Source organism: Odocoileus virginianus, chromosome 5 (genome assembly GCF_023699985.2).
Source record: "Odocoileus virginianus isolate 20LAN1187 ecotype Illinois chromosome 5, Ovbor_1.2, whole genome shotgun sequence".
NCBI lineage: Eukaryota > Metazoa > Chordata > Mammalia > Artiodactyla > Cervidae > Odocoileus > Odocoileus virginianus.
The window spans coordinates 43,027,836-43,047,100 of NC_069678.1; the positions used below are offsets into that span (position 1 = coordinate 43,027,836).

A 19,265-nucleotide genomic window follows, 5' to 3' on the forward strand; every position below is an offset into this window, starting at 1 on the left:
CTCACTTTTGGTCTTTCTAATTAGTGTTTATGGCATAAACTTTATGTCCCAAGTTCTTTCAGTGCTTTGCCTTTTTATTTCTTACCCAATTCCCCAAACCATGCTTTTGAATTTAAAAAAAAAAGTCTCTTTCTTGCAAAAAAGAGTCTGGTTCTTGAAGAGCTTTCGCATTCACAATTTGATTTCTGCTATCAGTTTCACAAATCTTTAAAATTTAAAAACCGAGGACTGACTGTTTCTCTTCTCTCTCTCTTCTCATGTTATAACAATGCTGATCTCCCAGAGACAAAAAAGACTATTCATTATTGAGTGATGGTTCATCAAGATGTTGTGGGGCTTACAGAGCCACCCGTGAAGGGGGAGGTGGCCGCATTAAGGCAGGCCTCTGCTCGCATCAGTCAGTATCACACAAACAAGTATTTTTCATAGAGCAGGTTCTCCATGTAATCAGGATCCAGGTGCTTAGATGGGACACGTGTGTGTGTGTGTGTATGTGTGTGCGTGTGTGTGTGTGTGTGTGTGTGAATCATAAGAAATTAAGTGGAGAGTGCTCATATCAGCCTGGGAGTCTGAAGTACCCACAAATGACCCCAGCAAAAAAACTGACATGTGAACATACAGATAGTATATAAAGCATTAGGGACAGACAATACAGAAGTATAAGCATCGTTGCCTAGATAACAATATTTTGTCCCTTTTTCTGAACATATCTCTCCCTGCTCTAATTCTAGAAAAGCCATAGTAGATGGTAGGTGAGAAAGGAGAAGAACAGATCATGTCCAGCTTTTCTATTATAGGATCCTGAACTCAGGCTGGGTCTGATCATGCTGGGAAGAGAAGAGAAGTTTTGAATGAGATATGAGATTAAAGTTTCACTTTTAACAGAAACTTTTATTACCTGGAAGTGAGTCATAAATACTGAAATTGGACTGATTTTTTTTTTTTTTTTTTTACTGAAAATGACTTGAAAGTTACCTGAACTGCCTGAAAAGTCATTCAGGTATGGGAGAGGGGAATCTGACATGTTGAAAGGGCAGTGGTAGGAGGAAAAATACAGCTGCTTCCTGTTTGTACTCATTATATTCAACCCTTTCAATAGACTGGTTACACATCTATTGATTCTCATGTAGTCATAAAATGACTAATAGTAACCCACACTACATCCCAAATGTGAGAGTCAAAAGATGGAGGATCCCAGGCAGATCGTGGAGAGACAGAGTCCTCAGCTCACGTGGACAGAGAGAGATGCGGCAGCTCACATCCATGTCTAGTGTATCTATGCATGGAACACCGACTCTCCTCCTTGTTTTCTTCAAGCCCCAGCCTGAATTCATTAATATTTTTCTTTTACTTTCCTGCTCATCCTATGTTTTCTAATTTCTTTTGCAGGATCATCCTCACCATCACCTAGGCTTGACCTTGTCTTCGACACCTTTCACAGCTTCATCATTCCTGTTTAACAGGCAACAAGCCTATACATTTACCTATGCAACGGCCCTCAAAACTCCTCTGGTTGAAGACATTACTGCTTCTGAATTGAACCATTTATTGATTTATTCACAAATGTAGGAAGGCCTCTGATACAGCACCTAGCTAGAAAGAAATACTACTAGTTCTCTGGGCCCTCATGGTTGACAGAGCGATGGATTGTGAATAAATTGTTGCAATGCAATGTGGTGAGTGTGATAGTGGAGACACAGTCCAGGCGCTATGAAGTCTGGTGAGGGGAAGAGCAACCTACTTAGCGGAATGGGGGAGACTCACCAGGAGAGGGGCATCAGAATTGGTCTTTAAGGATGAAATACAGCGACGTGAAAAGAAAGGGGGAAAATCAGCCAGCAGGAAGGCATCAAGTAGAGGGAGACCATTCACAGAAGACAGTGAGAACTGCCAGGAGCTCCTGACAGCTGGAGCCAGAGAGGGCCGTGGGAAGACAGAGATGGGGCTAAAGAGAGACAGGTTACCATTTTACATTACTCCTTTAGAACAGATTCCCAGGAACAAAATGATATTAGTATGTCTTCTGGGAGAGAAGGGGAGCACGGAACATTGCAACAGAGGCTGAATGGCCTTTAGGAAATGTTGGGAGGATGTCTGGGTGGGTATGTGTGTATGTGTGGGTATGTGTGGGGGGAGTGTGTGTATGTGTGTGCATGTTTGTATTGGAAGCAGATAAAAGGTGGGTTAGAGGTCTGCTTTTGGATAACCAAGTACATACCATGTCTTTTGTTTAATAGGCAGCAGGGAGTCATCAGTGGTGTTAAGTAGGATGGTAAGGAGTATATGTACAATTTAGGAACATGATTCCAGCAATAACAAGAAAGTGAGGCAGAAGGTATTGCTGACATCTAGGTGAGAAGTAATGAGGACATGAGGTGGACAATGAGGATGGGTATGAAAAGAAGAGACAACCTGAATGAGAGGAAATTGAAAGTAGTGGCTCCCAACTTTGTTGTGTATCACATCACCTGTGGATTATTATAGCTATAGATTCAAAGGCTGTACCCTGGGCCACCTCAGTTAGAATTTCTTAAAGCTGAAAACTAACCAAATTTGTGAACAATGGCACTGACTGGTCTGCCTTTGTCTTCTCTCCTACTTCCTTTTACTAGTAGCTCTGATCCTGTCTAGCTGCCTAGTTACTCTGAACATCTACCAGCTACTGTTAGTGCTCCACTACAAGCCCTGTCTCTGCCCCTTGACCTTCTCTGCTTCATTACCTTCTTCTGGAATGCCTCGTATCCTACTTTCCTGTCTGCCCATCCTTGGAGGACGGTCTCAATTGAAATTGATCAGGTAAAGCTTACCCACACCGCTCTTCTTGCCTCCCCCAGTGAATGAGATGATAACCCCGTGAAGCTTTACCTTCCCTCAAGCTCCAGAATAGTTTACCTATAATTCACAGATGGAATCATCGCTTTTTACCATGCAGTAAGTTATATATGAACATATCTCATCTCTTTGATCAAGCTGTGAACTCCTTAGGTAAGGGATTGTATCTGGCATATGATAGGTGCTCAGTAGATAATAGCTAAGTGAATACTGGTAATCATTTTTACTAGTTCATGATAAAGAATATATGACCCCACCACTTCTCAATGTGGGGAAGATATAACTTTTAGAAGATACCAAACAGTTTCAATTGTCTTCCAGTTTGATCAGTATCTTTAAAATTTGGCACAGTTGAGGAATATATTTTATAACATTAAGATCTAAATACATAAATACTATCATTCCTTTATTTTAAATAAGAATTAATTCCTTTTCAAAGAAAAACTGCAATCTCTCAATTGCAAAATTCACAAAAATGACTCCCATAATTCTGTTTTAAAAAGCAGAGGAGAATCTCAGAAAAATAAACATAGTCAGGTAACTGCATCCACATTATTGTGACATGTTACAGCTCTCTAGGAAGCCCATATTAGATAGCTTTGCTATTTTCCAGCAGGCATCTTTATATTTTTTCCGTGTATACTAAGTAGCTTCCTTAAGGTTTACTGGAAAACTAAATTTTTTTCTAGTAAATTATGAGCAATATGGATGAATGGACATGTAGTATTTCATTTTTATCTCATTATGCCTTAGATTTGGGATCTCCAGTTTTGTAAATGATAGCTATGATATATCAGGCCATCTTCACACATGATCATGCTTGAATGCATCCTGCTTCTCCTCCCATATGGAACAATGTCAATCACTGATGTACAGCTGTTGTTAAGATACATCCTATGTCTACCGAAAATAACCCGTAAGTGTTTGTTATGAAATAATGCATAAAATTGCAGGAAAACACAGGAGAAAAGGTGTTGACTTAAAAAAAGGAAACAAGCAAGCCCCCAAAATAAACCCATTGGCGTATTTTCAGGTAGAGGGAGACAGGAAGCATTGCCTTTTCTCACGGCTCCAAGTTCCCCTTGCAGCTCCTGCTACTCCCTGGGTGACAGAGACTTTCACCATCATCTTCCTGAACCACAGTTTCGTCATTTGTTTGGAATTCTTGGAGTTGACAGCATTTTGTGAGGAACAACAAATAAAAATGCCTTGAAAGTGTTTCGCAAGCCTACAGTACTCTGTAAACGCTTAATGGTAATAATATACAGTAGGGCATCTTCCCTTGAAAACAGCAGGAGCATTTCCTTACATAATGACCTGACAGATGGGTTATGGTATCTAATCCCCTTAAACCCCCAAAGCTCTTTGATAGTGGATGTTGTAAAAGGCCAGATTAGAGCGCATGCTGCTCTTTTATCGAGCCCTTTCTTTCAGTGTCTATGCCATATTCAATTGCTTCCTTCTCTAAGTACGTTCCATGTTAACCTACTACCTGCAGGAACAATTAGGAACAGAAATAGAGACTAAAGGACAGTGCACTCCAGTAGGAAAAATTAGTTAATGCTGTTGTCCCCAGTATTAAAAATCCACTTTGGCCTTCACATGTGGCTTTTATCGAAGGTTTCTGCCCTCCTAATTCCTGACTATTAATCTCAAGCTGTGGGTATTTGTGAATGTTGAACACAGGCTGTGTGCGTGTGCGTGTGTGTGTGTGTATGTGATAGTCCTAAGTGGTGAGAATGGAGCTATAGTGATATTAATTCTAAACCAGTGAGGCTTACAGACATCACAGGCAGTTTAGGATATTTGTAACATTAGTGGAAGAGTTGGAGTTTTCAATCTGTTGCGAATGAGAAAAGGGTGATTACCAGATATTCTGCTGTAACCTTAATTCAGCTCTTGAACCTGGACCAAGAAGGTTTTTACATTTCCTCTCTATGCAGTGCTTGTCTTTTGAAAACCCTCTGTGACAATCCCTTAACCCAAATTTATCAGCCTTCCTTAGTGACAAACTTTTCTTTATTTGCATGCTGGAAGAAGTGTAAATTGTGAAATCACCCAAAAGAAAAAGGAGTGATAGTAGCTTGTGTGTGTGTGTGTGCGTGTGCGTGTTTGTGTTTGGCAGTTGAGTATCTGCCGTCACTGTATTAAACATTTTAAATGCACTCTCTCTTTTAATTTGGGGTGTTTAAAGAGATCAGGACGATTGCTCATAAAACTGTCTGAAAAGCCCCTGTACTTAATGCCGAATCCACCTCTTCTCACCTTCTTAAAAATGCCACTTTTATGTTTGGGTCTTCTTACCCTGCATTTTCATGTACTCCTTCTTTTCTGAATCATGGTACAAAAGTACTGAAATATCACCCAACTTCATAAAAACAACATTACTTAGACCCCATATTCCCTTCCTGCTCCATTTTTTTTTTTTTTTCTGAGTCTCTTTATAGCAGAACTTCCCAAAAGAGTTATTCCTATTTGGTATCTCAAATTCTCTTTTCCTATTCTGTTTCTCATCCTCTTTATTTCTCTCTCTCCCTCTTTCTAACTCTCACTTTTTTTCTTATTGAGATATACATATATATCTGAATATTTCCCAACCCAATAGGCAATCACCATTCTGATTTTCACACCCATATTTGTTCTGTCTGTTCTGGATTTCATGGAATAATAAAGTATGTGTTCAGCTTTTTTTGGCTCAACATAAGACAACTGAAATTCATCCAATTGTTGCTTGTATCAATAACCCATTCTTTTTTGTTACTGCTGAATATTAACCCATGGTATGAAAATACCATGGCTGTTTTTTGTTTTTACTGTATTCTCTTGTTGAGATTTTTCATTGTTTCCATTTTTTGGCTAATGTGAATAAGGTCCCTAACAAGCATTCTTGTACAAGCGTTTGTCTTGGCATATGTCATTATTTCTGTTAGGTAAATATCTAGAATAGGAACTGCTAGGTAATCAGAGTAAATTTATGTTTCACTTTATAAGAAACTGCTAGTTTTGAAAGTGGTTGTAGCATTTTTATACTCCTGCCAGCAGTGTATGAGGGCTCCAGTTACTACACATTCTCACCAATATATGATTTTGTCAGTATTTTAATTTAAGCCATTTAAAAAAAAACTGTGTGTAAGATGGTACCACATTTAAACCACATTCTGGTTTAAATTTGCATTTCTCTGATGAGCACTTTTTGTGTGCTTATTGGCCATTTGTGTATCTTTTTTGTAAATTGTCTGTTCAATCTTTTGCCCATTTGAAAAAATTGGGTCATTTTTCTTCTTATTATTGATTGTAGTTGTTTCTTTTATACTCTGTATACAAATCCTTTGTTCTGTATATACACTATAGGAGTTCCTTGCAGTCCACTGATCTGCCTTTTTATTTGCTTAAATGGTATATTTTGTCGAGGACGAGTCTTCAATATTGATGATGTCTACTCAATATTTTCTTTTATGGTTAATGATTTTTGGTACCTTATTTAAGAAATCTTTGTATACCATAGGTGATTAAAATATTCTTTATCTTTTCTTCTCCAAGTTTTACAAGTTTAGTTTTTACATTTAGTTTACATCTCAAATTAGTTTTTGTATATTGAGTGAGATAGGGGGTGAAGTTTATTTGCTTTTCCATAAGGGTGTCCTGTTGTTTCAGTTCTGTTTGTTGAAAATATTTTCCTTTCCTCACTGAATTGTCATGACATTATATTTTAGTCAAAAATATCTTTGATCATATATATACCCTCACTGTTTTCCTTACACAGTTTTTTTTGTCTATCATTACACTAACACTACATTTATACCACATAATCATGGTAGCTTTATATTAAAGTCTTGAAGTCAAATAGTGGTATCAATATGGTTTTACTGTGCTTTTAAAAAATGATGTTTGGCTGTTTTAAGTCATTTATAGAATCATATAATTTTATGACATATTTGTTAATTTTTTACAAAATTCTTCTAGGGTTTTTATTAGAATTACATTGACTCTATATTAATTTGTGTAAAATTAACATCTTAGCTTTATTGAGTCTTCTAATCTCTGAATATGGTTTATCTCTATCCATTTATGTAAGAAATCTTTAGTCTTTCACAGAATGATTTGAATTTCAATATACATGTCTTGAGTTTTTTGTTAGATGTATTCAAAAGTATTATGCATTTTGGATGTTTTTTAAGTGGAAAACTTATTTTCTAAGTTTTTGATGATAGAATACAAAAATACAATTGCTTTTATTTATTACCTTGTATCCTAAGCTGAAACTCCAATACTTTGGCCACCTCATGTGAAGATTTGACTCATTGGAAAAGACCCTGATGCTGGGAGGGATTGGGGGCAGGAGGAGAAGGGGACGACAGAGGGTGAGATGGCTGGATGGCATCACCGACTCGATGGGCATGAGTTTGAGTAAACTCCGGGAGTTGGTGATGGACAGGGAGGCCTGGCGTGCTGCGATTTATGGGGTCGCAAAGAGTCGGACACGACTGAGCGACTGAACTGAACTGAACTGAATCCTAATACTTCCTGTGGTAGCTTTTCACATTTCTGCCTGGGATGAGAACATCTGGAGGTTTTTCCTTTCCTACATAATATGGCTCCTCAAATTCTGGTGTTTGGGTTACTTATGTGCTCAGTATTTTGATTGGTCTTATAAACCTATTATTTTATAGTTTATCTGATCTGCCTTGTCTTGGTTATTATGGTGAGAGTGATAGTGTCTTGTAACTCTGTATCCAAGCCAGAAATGTACTTCCTATCTTGATCTCTTGTTCTGACCACTAGAAGTTTATCATTATTTTTATTCTTCTCAAACAACTGTCTTTTGATTTTGCTAATGTTTCCTGATGTTTGTTTTCTATTTCTTTGTTTTCTGCCCCAATATTTTTATTTTCTTCCCCTTACTTACTTTGGTTTTCATTTGCTCTTCTTTTTCTAGATTCTTAATGTAGAATTTTAGATCAGTATTTTTACACATTCTTTCCTTCCTGTGTGTTTAAAAGCATAAATTTCCTAACTAAGCACTGCTTTAGTTGCAGCACACAAATTTTAATATGTTGTATTTTTATTGCTATTCGATTAAATAAAAATTGATTTATTCTTGGCCCATGGGTTATTTAGAAATGTGTTACTAAAATTAAAAATAAATGTCAATTAGGTCAAATTTGTTATTCAAATCTTTATCTTGACAGATATTTTGTCTAGTGTTTCCATCAGTTTCTGAGAGAGGAATGTCAAAGAAATAAACTGTGATTATAGATTTTAGCTTATCTTTTTAATTCAGTCAGTTTTTTTCTTCCTGTATTTTGAAGTTCATTAAGATTATTATATGTGCATTGAAGGACCTCAAAAGAGTAAAAACCAATGGAATAAGAGAAGATATTTGCAAATTATATGCCTAATAAAGGATTAATATAGAGCATATAAAGCACTCCTACAACTCAACAATAAATAAAGAACAATCCCAATTTAAAAAAAATGGGCAAAGGAACTAAATAGACATTTCTCAAAAGAAGATATACAGATGACCAACAAGGATTAAATCTGTTCTATATCACTAATCTTTAGAGAATATTATTAAAACCACAATGAGATACTTTACATCCATTAGGATAGTTATTACATATTTAAAAAAGAACAGAAAATAACAAGTATTGATGAGGGTGTGGAGAAATTGGGACTCTTGTGTATTGCTGATGGAAATGTAAAATGGTGCAGCCCCTGTGGATAACAGTATGGCTGGTCCCACAAAAAATAAACATAGAATTTCTATATCCTCCAGCAATTCCATTTCTGGGTATATACCCAAAAGAATTGAAAGCAGGGAATTGAATAGATATTTGTATGATCATTTTTGTAGCAGCATTATTCACAATAGCATAAAAGTGGAAACAACCAAAATGTCCCTTGACAGATAAATGGATAAATGAAATATGGTGTATACATGCAATGAAATAATGTTTAGTCTTAAAAAGGAAGGAAATTTTGACACATTTCACAATGTGGATGGACCCTGAAGATGTGCAAAGTGAAATAAGCCAGAGACAGAAGGACAAATATCATATGATTCTGCTTGTATAAGGTACTTAAAGTAGTCAGGTTTATAGAGATATAAAATAGAATGGTGGTAGTGAAGGGGTTAGGGCAAGGGGAATGGGAAGTTATTGTTTAATGGGTATAGAGTTTTTATCTGGGAAGATGATGATGTTCTGGAGATAAATGGTGGCCAAGGTTGGACAACATTGTGAATGTATTTAATGTCATGAACTCTACACCTGAAAGTGGGTAAATGGTAAATCTTATGTATATTCTCCCACAATAAAAATGATTTTTATGTCTTTCAGATGAATTTACATTTTTAATGTTATAAAATGTACCTCTTTATATCTGGTAATGCTTCTTGTCTTGAAGTCTCTTTTGTCTGATACTAGTAAAGCCATACTTGGTTTCTTATGGTTAGTGATTACATGACATACCTGTTGCCATTCTATTGCTTTTGATCTCTCTGAATCGTTATTTAAGATTCTTGTAGATGTCTGTTTTTTTCTACATAGCACATAGTTGTCTTGATTTTTTAACCAGACTGATAATCTCTGATTTTTAATTGGCTTAGACCATATGTATTTAATGTAATTATTGATGTGGTTGATTTACATTTTCCATCTTGCTATTTGTTTTCAATCTGTCCCATCTGTCTACTTTTCTTTTTATTTTTTCCTGTATCTATTTTCTGTTTTTTAGTGTCATTTTATTTCACCTGCCAGACTACTTTCATTCATTTTGGTGAACAAAGCCAAACATAGTTCCACCTCAAGGCTTTGCCCTAATTATTCCTTCTACCTATGAAACTCTCCATGCAGATATCTTACAGCTTGGTTCTTCCCTTCCACTCTGCTCAGATGTAATCTTCAAAGGCTTTATCACCCTATTCATTAATGCCCTTGCACCATCTTATTTTTTTGATATAACACTTTCACCACCTGACATTATATTTATATTTGTTTGCTGATTTTCTTTCTCCTCATATCAGGATGTAGGCAACAAAACCCAGATCTTTGCCCTTTGTTTTGTTCATGAATGTATCATTGGCACTTAGAAAGGAGCTGGCAAATTGAAGGATACCAGAGATATTTTTTTGAAAAAATGATTTAAAACGACATGTAGAAAAGAATTAGAAGAGGACATTTAATCATGGTGATTAAAAGAGAGTGGACCAGACCTATAATAATAGTGTCAACCAGATTAAAATACAAAATACTGAGATGTAATTTAATTGTTAAAGACTGATGGTATAATATTGGAAGAAAAGAAAGAAAGAAAGTTTTCAGAGCTTCTCAATGTTTTACTTCTGTGTTATTTGTCAAAGAAGCTAATATTCAACTAAATATGACAGAACTGAAGTTATACAGAGAAAACAGATCCAAAGAGACAAAGAGATTTAAGAAAACCTAGATATCTACACGATACTGTGTCCTTAATCTAGATGGCTATACTTTAAATGTCACTGTTTCTTTGATCATGGGACATTCTAGGAACCCTCTAGGGTTCAGATTGGCTGAATGGGAATTAAGGAAACAAAGCAGAATACCTAAGAACTTGCAGAAAATTTACTCCTATTCACAGTGAAGCTAGACAGATATACAAGGCCCCTAAATATAAGAGAAGATAACACATTTTAATTCTAACCAAGACTCTAGTGATGTTAAGAGGTCCTTTGAAATGGTAGATAGAGCATGGCAACAGTGTGTAATTTGTAGGTCATATTGTTCATCTTGTTGTAACGAGTCAGTAACAGGAGTGTCAGAAGCAAGATCCAGCCTCCGGCTGGCAATAAAGAGAAGAGTTCAGTACCTCAAGCTAAGGAATTAGTGCCAGGCCTCAGTTCCAGATAAAAATTGGTCACAAGGGTAGTCAGGCATATGCTAACAAACAGTCCAATCTATATGTGCTCAATGTTAAAACAAAGAGCTAGAGGTCAAATCTCGTTTAGACACTCAAGGAAGAAAATTTACTGAAGAATCACAGGGTATGAGAACTACAGACATACTTACTTCTTGGGAGGGATAGTACTTTGCATAATCACCTCAGGGTCTATTTAAGGCTGATCCTGCCTGTATCTTCACATTACTTCCTGGACATCTAGAGCAAAGAACTTGAGAAATTGTGTGGGAAACAGAAGGCTAGAAACATAAATGCCATTTTGATTTTTTGAAAAATGGGATGAGTGAATTCTCTGAACCATAGAGCCATTCATTCATTCAGCCATCCAACCAACCAACTAACCAGCTAACCATTTATTGAGTGTCTGCTGGATGCTAGGCACTGTTCAAGGCTCTTAGGACACGAGGTGGTTATGCTACCCTGCTATCATGGGGCTTTCCATTTACCTTTATTAAACCCAAAGTTAAATTCTAGAAGTTAACATAAAGCACAGGCAAAATTATAGGTGAGCCATTGAATGGATAGCTGGATTTACTAAAAACAAGACATGTTAATCTAATTCTTTGTCAGAGCTATTTTACTAAAAGATATTGGAAATGTATTATTTTATTTTGACTTTTTCCTTTGTGTCATGATAGCTTAAATTGAGGAGACAAAAAGACTGCTTGGGAGTAAAATTAGACAGTGTCATAACAAGTTAAGCAACTATATAAAAATATTTCTGATGAATTCATCAATATTAATCTGATAGAAAGTTTATAACATTTCTGTCTTCAAACCTGTTCTGTACAACATTCTGTTGATAGTGTGCTTGAAAATATGAATGGGTGATTTTCAAATTTGGTGATAAGATGAAGCTGGGAAGAATATCAAATATTTGATAAATAAAGAAAACTAGAGATGAATTGGAAAGCCTGTTCTCCACATTTTATTGGCTTCCATTAGAAGTTTTCTTAGTCTTATCTAATATGTTCAGCAAATGCTCCTTTAAAAACTAAATTCCAAGTAGATTCATCCTCCTCTCACCCAAAGACACTCCTGTGTAGAAATTTTGTGGCCACTTTCATATGGAAGACAAAATTATTAGTATGACTGAAGATATTGACAAGCTGAGGGGGTAAGCAAAATATAAAAAAGACAAGTTTTTATGAGTTAACTGTTAGATTATGCATGTGGGTTCAAATAAAAAAATTACATAAATGACAATGATACAGAATTAGAAAAAGGAGTAGGGGGCTTAGCTTGACAACAATTTCTGTTAAAAATGATTTGGAAGTCTTATTAGTGAGCCATATGAGATATGGTAAACTAAAATGGAGAGGAATGGGTGAATTTAATCCAGATGACCATTATATCTACTACTGTGATCAAGAATTCCATAGAAGAAATGGAGTAGCCCTCATAATCAACAAAAGAGTCCAAAGCACAGTACTCGGGTACAGCCTCAAAAATGACAGAATGATCTCGGTTTGTTTCCAAGGCAAGCCATTCAACATCACAGTAATTCAGATCTGTGCCCCTACCACTGAGGCTGAAGAAGCTGAAGTTGATCAGTTCTATGAAGCCTTAGAAGACCTCCTAGAGCTAACACCAAAAAAAAAAAGATGTCCTTTTCATCATAGGGAACTGGAATGCAAAAGTAGGAGTCAAGAGATACCTGAAGTAACAGTCACATTTGGCCTTGGAGAACAAAATGAAGCAGGGCAAAGGCTAACTGACTTCTGCCAAGAGAATGCACTGGTCATACCAAACACTGGTCAACAACACAAAAGATGACTTCACACACAGACATCACCAAATGGTCAATACTGAAATCAAATAGATTACATTCTTTGTAGCCGAAGATGGAGAAGCTGTATACAGTCAGGAAAAATAAGACCTGGAGCTAACTGTGGCTGAGATCATCAGCTTCTTACAGCAAAATTTATGGTTAAACTAAAGAGAGTAGGCCAACCAGGTATGACTTAGATCATATCCCCTATGAATATGCAGTGGAGGTGACAAATTGAGTCAAGGGATTAGATCTAATAAACAGTGTGCCTGGACAACTATGGACAGAGGTCTGTAATGTACAGGAGGCAGTGAACAAAACAGTCCCAAAGAAAAAGAAAAGCAAGCAGGCAAAGTGGTTACCTGAGGAGGCTTAACAAGAAGCTGAAGAAAGAAGAGAACTGAAAAGCAAGGGAGAAGGAAAGTGATTGCTCGGTTGTGTCTGACTCTTTGTCACCCCATGAATTATTCAGCCCATGGAATTCTCCAGTCCTGAATACTAGAGTCTGTAGCTGTTCCCTTCTCCAGCAAATCTTCCCAACCCAGGATTCGAACCAGGGTCTCCTGCATTGCAGGTGAATTCTTTACCAACTGGGCTATGACGGAAGCTATGACAGAATCTGAAGAAAGAAGAGAACCAAAAAACAAGGGAGAAGGAAAAGGTGCATCTAACTAAATGCAGAGTTCTAAAGAATAGCAAGGAGAGACAAGAAGGCCTTCTTCAATGAACAGTGCACAATAATAGAGTAAAACAACAGAAGGGGGAAGACTAGACATCTCTTCAGGAAAATTGGAATTATCAAGGAAACATTTCACCCAAAGATGGGCACAATAAAGGACAGAAACAGTAGAGATCTAGTAGATGCTGAAGCGATCAATGATGGAAAGAACACATGGAAAAACTGTACAAAAAAGACCTTAAAGAACTGGATAACTATGATAGTGTGGTCAATCACTCAGAGCTAGACATTCTGGAGTGTGAAGTTGAGTGGGCCTTAGGAAGCACTGCTCTTAATAAAGCTAGTGGATGCAATGGAATTCTAGTAGAGCTATTCAAAGCCCTAAAGGATGATGCTATCAAAGTGTTGCACTCATTATGTCAGGAAAATCCAGCAGTGGCCACAGGACTGGAAAAGGTAAATTCTCACTCCATTTCCCAAGAAAGGTAGTACTAAGGAATGTTCTAACCCTCAGACAATTGCACTCATCTCCCAGGCTAGTAAAGTCATGCTTAAAATCTTTCATGCTAGGCTTCAGCATTATGCAAACCAAGAACTTCTAGATGTCCAAGCTAGGTTTAGAAAAGGTAGAGGAACCAGAGATCAAATTGCCAATATTCACTGGGTCATAGAGAAAACAAGAGAACTCCAGAAAAACATCTACCTCTATTTCATTGACTATGCTAAAATCTTTAACTGTGTGGTTCATAACAAACTGTGGAAACTCTTAAAGAGATGGAAATACCTGACCATCTTACCTGTCTCCTTCAGTTCATTTCTGTTCAGTCATTCAGTTGTGTCTGACTCTTTGCAACCCCAAGAATCACAGCAATACAGGCCTCCCTGTCCATCACCAACTCCCGGAGTTTACCCAAACTCGTCCATTGAGTCGGTGATACCATCCAACCATCTCATCCTCTCTCATCCCCTTCTCCTCCTGCCCCCAATCCCTCCCAGCATCAGGGTCTTTCCAATGAGTCAACTCTTCGAATCAGGTGGCCAAAGTATTGGAGTTTCAGCTTCAGCATCAGTCCTTCCAATGAATATTCAGGACTGATTTCCTTTAGGATGGACTGGTTGGGTCTCCTTGCAGTGCAAAGGACTCTCAAAAGTCTTCTCCAACACCACAGTTCAAAAGCATCAATTCTTTGGCTCTCAGCTTTCTTTAGAGTCCAACTCTCACATCCATACATGACTACTGAAAAAACCATAACCTTGACTAGATTGACCTTTGTTGACAAAGTAATGTCTCTGCTTTTTAATATGCTATCTAGGTTGGTCACAGCTTTTCTTCCAAAGAGTAAGCGTCTTTTAATTTCATGGCTACAGTCACCATCTGCAGTGATTTTGAGTCCCCAAAACTGAAGCCTCTCACTGTTTCCACTGTTTCCCCATCTATTTACCATGAAGTGATGAGACCAGATGCCATGATCTTAGTTTTCTGAATGTTGAGTTATAAGCCAACTTTTTCACTCTCTTCTTTCACTTTCATCAAGAGGCCCTTTAGTTCTTTTTCACTTTCTGACGTAAGGGTGGTGTCAACTGCATATCTGAGGTTGATATTTTTCCCAGCAATCTTGATTCCAGCTTGCTGGGAGAAATATCAGTAACCTCAGATACGCAGATGACACCACCCTTATGGCAGAAAGTGAAAAAGAACTAAAAGGCCTCTTGATGAAAGTGGTTTCCAGGGGTTGGGATTGGGGGAAGGATGAATAGGTGGAGCACAGAGGATTTTTAGGCACTGAAACTTTCCTGTGTGATACTACAGTGATAGATGCATGTCATTACACATCTGTCCAAACCCATAGGATGTACACCACCAACAGTGAACCCTAAAGTAAACTGTGAATTTTTGGGCGATTATAATGTGTTAATGTAGGTCTATCAATTGTAACAAATGTACCTCTTTGAGGAGTGATGCTGATATGGGGGTGGATATATGGAAATCTCTGTACCTTCCTCTTATTTTTGTTGTGAACTTAAAAACCTCTTTTTAAAAAAAATCTTTAAAAATCTGAAAAAATATTATAAGCTACTGACTTATTAAAACATTATAGGCTACTGACTCAATGGACATGAATTTGAGCAAATTCCAGGAGACAGTGAAGAACAGGGAAGCCTGGAGTGCTGCAGTCCATGGAGTTACAAAGAATTGGATACGATTTAGTGACTGAACAACAATACAACACCCTATAAAAAGTTGATCCCAAAGTGACGTGTCATTATTCAGGAGTATTTCCAGACAGAATGTTAAAAATTCACCAGTATTTAAGACGATGTGTTATACTGGACATGGTTCAGTGAATAAATAGATTTGCAATTTCTTGAGGGTCAAGCTGGGTCAGATTGATTTTTTTTTTCTCTTGCAGTATATTTGTCTGGAAAGCCAGATATGCTAGATCTATTTTTGCTAATGATTTTTTCCATTACCTAATTGGCCTGTAATTGGCCTGCTGTTTATTAGGGGATGTACAATATGAGATAGTCTCAAGTTGTGAATTTCTACATAAGAACTAAATACTTACTGACTCTGGGTTCTCCTCATATAGCAAGAGAACAGATTCTCAGTTTTATCAGATCATTTAAAGAGAATGTGAAGTGTCACTTGACAAATGGTTAGTCTCTTAGATATAGGGGATTTAGCTATATGTTTAGTTTAGGGGATTTAGCTATATGTTTATACAAGGGATTTAGGTATATGTCCAAATAACATCTACTTAAAATGCCAAAACTATGCATTTTAATCTTAGCAACATAAAATATTCAGGCATGTGAATGCATGGATACTGTTTTAGTTATACAAGGGATCCACTATAAAGAGAAAATAACACATGAGATAATAGTTCTGTGCTGTGCTTGGTCGCTTACTTGTGTCCAACTCTTTGCAACCCCATGGACTGTAGCCGGCAAGGCTCCTCTATCCATGGGGACTCTCCAGGCAAGAATCTGGAGTAGGTTGCCCTGCCCTCCTCCAGGGGATCTTCCTAACCCAGGGATCGAACCCAGGTCTCCTGCACTGCAGATGGATTCTTTACTATCTGAGCCACCAAGGAAGCCCAGGTGAGACAGTAGTGAGAGTATGTCAAATAACATGTCACATCATGAAGTTCAGTTCCAGGGAGAACTGAGTTAGAATCTTGTCTTTACTCTCTTTTATTAGTTGGATAATCTTGTATAAGATGCTCAAGTTTCATTGTCATTGCCTATAGAATAAGGATAAAAAGTAGTATTTCTATCACATTTTGTATCAATAAAATGTCAGTGATGTTCACAAGCAAGGAAATCGAAACTGTAATCAGAAATCTTCCAGCAAACAAAAGCCCAGGACCAGATGGCTTCACAGCTGAATTCTACCAAAAATTTAGGGAAAAGCCAACACCTATCTTACTCAAACTCTTCCAGAAAATTGCAGAAGAAGGTAAACTTCCAAACTCATTCTATGAGGCCACCATCACCCTAATTCCAAAACCAGACAAAGATGCCACAAAAAAAGAGAACTACAGGCCAATATCACTGATGAACATAGATGCAAAAATTCTTAACAAAATTCTAGCAAACAGAATCCAACAACATATTAAAAAAATCATACACCATGACCAAGTGGGCTTTATCCCAGGAATGCAAGGATTCTTTAATATCTGCAAATCAATCAATGTAATACACCACATTAACAAATTGAAAGATAAAAACCATATGATTATCTCAATAGATGCAGAAAAAGCCTTTGACAAAATTCAACATCCATTTATGATTAAAACTCTCCAGAAAGCAGGAATAGAAGGAACATACCTCAACATAATAAAAGCTATATATGACAAACCCACAGCAAGCATCACCCTCAATGGTGAAAAATTGAAACCATTTCCCCTGAAATCAGGAACAAGACAAGGGTGCCCACTCTCACCACTACTATTCAACATAGTTTTGGAAGTGTTGGCCACAGCAATCAGGGCAGAAAAAGAACTAAAAGGAATCCAGATAGGAAAAGAAGAAGTGAAACTCTCTCTGTTTGCAGATGACATGATCCTCTACATAGAAAACCCTAAAGACTCTACCAGAAAATTACTAGAGCTAATCAATGAATACAGTAAAGTTGCAGGATATAAAATTAACACACAGAAATCTCTTGCATTCCTATACACTAACAATGAGAAAACAGAAAGAGAAATTAAGGAAATGATACCATTCACCATTGCAACAAAAAGAATAAAATACTTAGGAGTATATCTACCTAAAGAAACAAAAGACCTATACATAGAAAACTATAAAACACTGATGAAAGAAATCAAAGAGGACACAAACAGATGGAGAAATATACCGTGTTCATGGATTGGAAGAATCAATATTGTCAAAATGGCTATACTACCCAAAGCAATCTATGGATTCAATGCAATCCCTATCAAACTACCAACGGTATTTTTCACAGAACTAGAACAAATAATTTCACAATTTGTATGGGAATACAAGAAACCTTGAATAGCCAAAGTAACCTTGAGAAAGAAGAATGGAACTGGAGGAATCAAATTGCCTGACTTCAGACTATACTACAAAGCCACAGTCATCAAGACAGTATGGTACTGGCACAAAGACAGAAATATAGATCAATGGATCAGAATAGAAAGCCCAGAGATAAATCCACGGACCTATGGTCACCTTATCTTCGACAAAGGAGGCAAGGGTATACAATGGAAAAAAGACAACCTCTTTAACAAGTGGTGCTGGGAAAACTGGTCAACCACCTGTAAAAGAATGAAACTAGAACACTTTCTAACACCATACACAAAAATAAACTCAAAATGGATTAAAGATCTAAATGTAAGACCAGAAACTATCAAACTCCTAGAGGAGAACATAGGCAAAACACTCTCCGACATAAATCACAGCAGGATCCTCTATGACCCACATCCCAGAATTTTAGAAACAAAAGCAAAAATAAACAAATGGGACCTAGTAAACTTAAAAGCTTTTGTACAACAAAGGAAACTATAAGCAAGGTGAAAAGACAGCCCTCAGATTGGGAGAAAATAATAGCAAATGAAGCAACAGACAAAGGATTAATTTCAAAAATATACAAGCAATTCCTCCAGCTCAACTCCAGAAAAATAAATGACCCAATCAAAAAATGGGCCAAAGAACTCAACAGACATTTCTCCAAGGAAGACATACGGATGGCAAAAAAACACATGAAAAGATGCTCCACATCACTCATTATCAGAGAAATGCAAATCAAAACCACAATGAGGTACCATTACACGCCAGTCAGGATGGCTGCTATCCAAAAGTCTACAAGCAATAAATGCTGGAGAGGGTGTGGAGAAAAGGGAACCCTCTTACACTGTTGGTGGGAATGCAAACTAGTACAGCCGCTATGGAAAACAGTGTGGAGATTTCTTAAAAAACTGGAAATAGAACTGCCATATGACCCAGCAATACCACTTCTAGGCATACACACTGAGGAAACCAGATCCGAAAGAGACACGTGCACCCCAATGTTCATCGCAGCACTGTTTAGCATAGCCAGGACATGGAAGCAACCTAGATGCCCATCAGCAGATGAATGGATGAGGAAGCTGTGGTACATATACACCATGGAATATTACTCAGCCGTTAAAAAGAATTCATTTGAATCAGTTCTAATGAGATGGGTGAAACTGGAGCCCATTATACAGAGCGAAGTAAGCCAGAAAGATAAAGAACATTACAGTATACTAACACATATATATGGAATTTAGAAAGATGGTAACGATAACCTTATATGCAAAAAAAGAAAAAGAGACTCAGATGTATAGAACAGCCTTGTGGACTTTATGGGAGAACGCAGGGGTGGGATGTTTCAAGAGAACAGCATCGAAACATGTATATCTAGGGTGAAACAGATCACCAGCCCAGGTTGGATGCATGAGACAAGTGCTCAGGCCTGGTGCACTGGGAAGACCCAGAGGGATTGGGTGGAGAGGGAGGTGGGAGGGGGGACCGGGATGGGGAATACATGTAAATCCATGG

At 37.3% G+C, this 19,265-nt stretch overlaps 1 protein-coding gene across 1 annotated transcript in view; it reads left to right on the top strand.

Moving 5' to 3' along the window:
- TTLL7 (tubulin tyrosine ligase like 7) overlaps positions 1 to 9,172 on the top strand; it is a 184,738-nt gene extending 175,566 nt beyond the window's left edge. The window contains exon 21 of the mRNA XM_020891268.2: positions 1,390 to 9,172. Within this exon, the coding sequence (XP_020746927.2) occupies positions 1,390 to 1,411 (22 nt within the window). The 3' untranslated portion in view covers positions 1,412 to 9,172. The remainder of the gene's footprint in view (positions 1 to 1,389) is intronic.
- Positions 9,173 to 19,265: the final 10,093 nt, after the last annotated feature.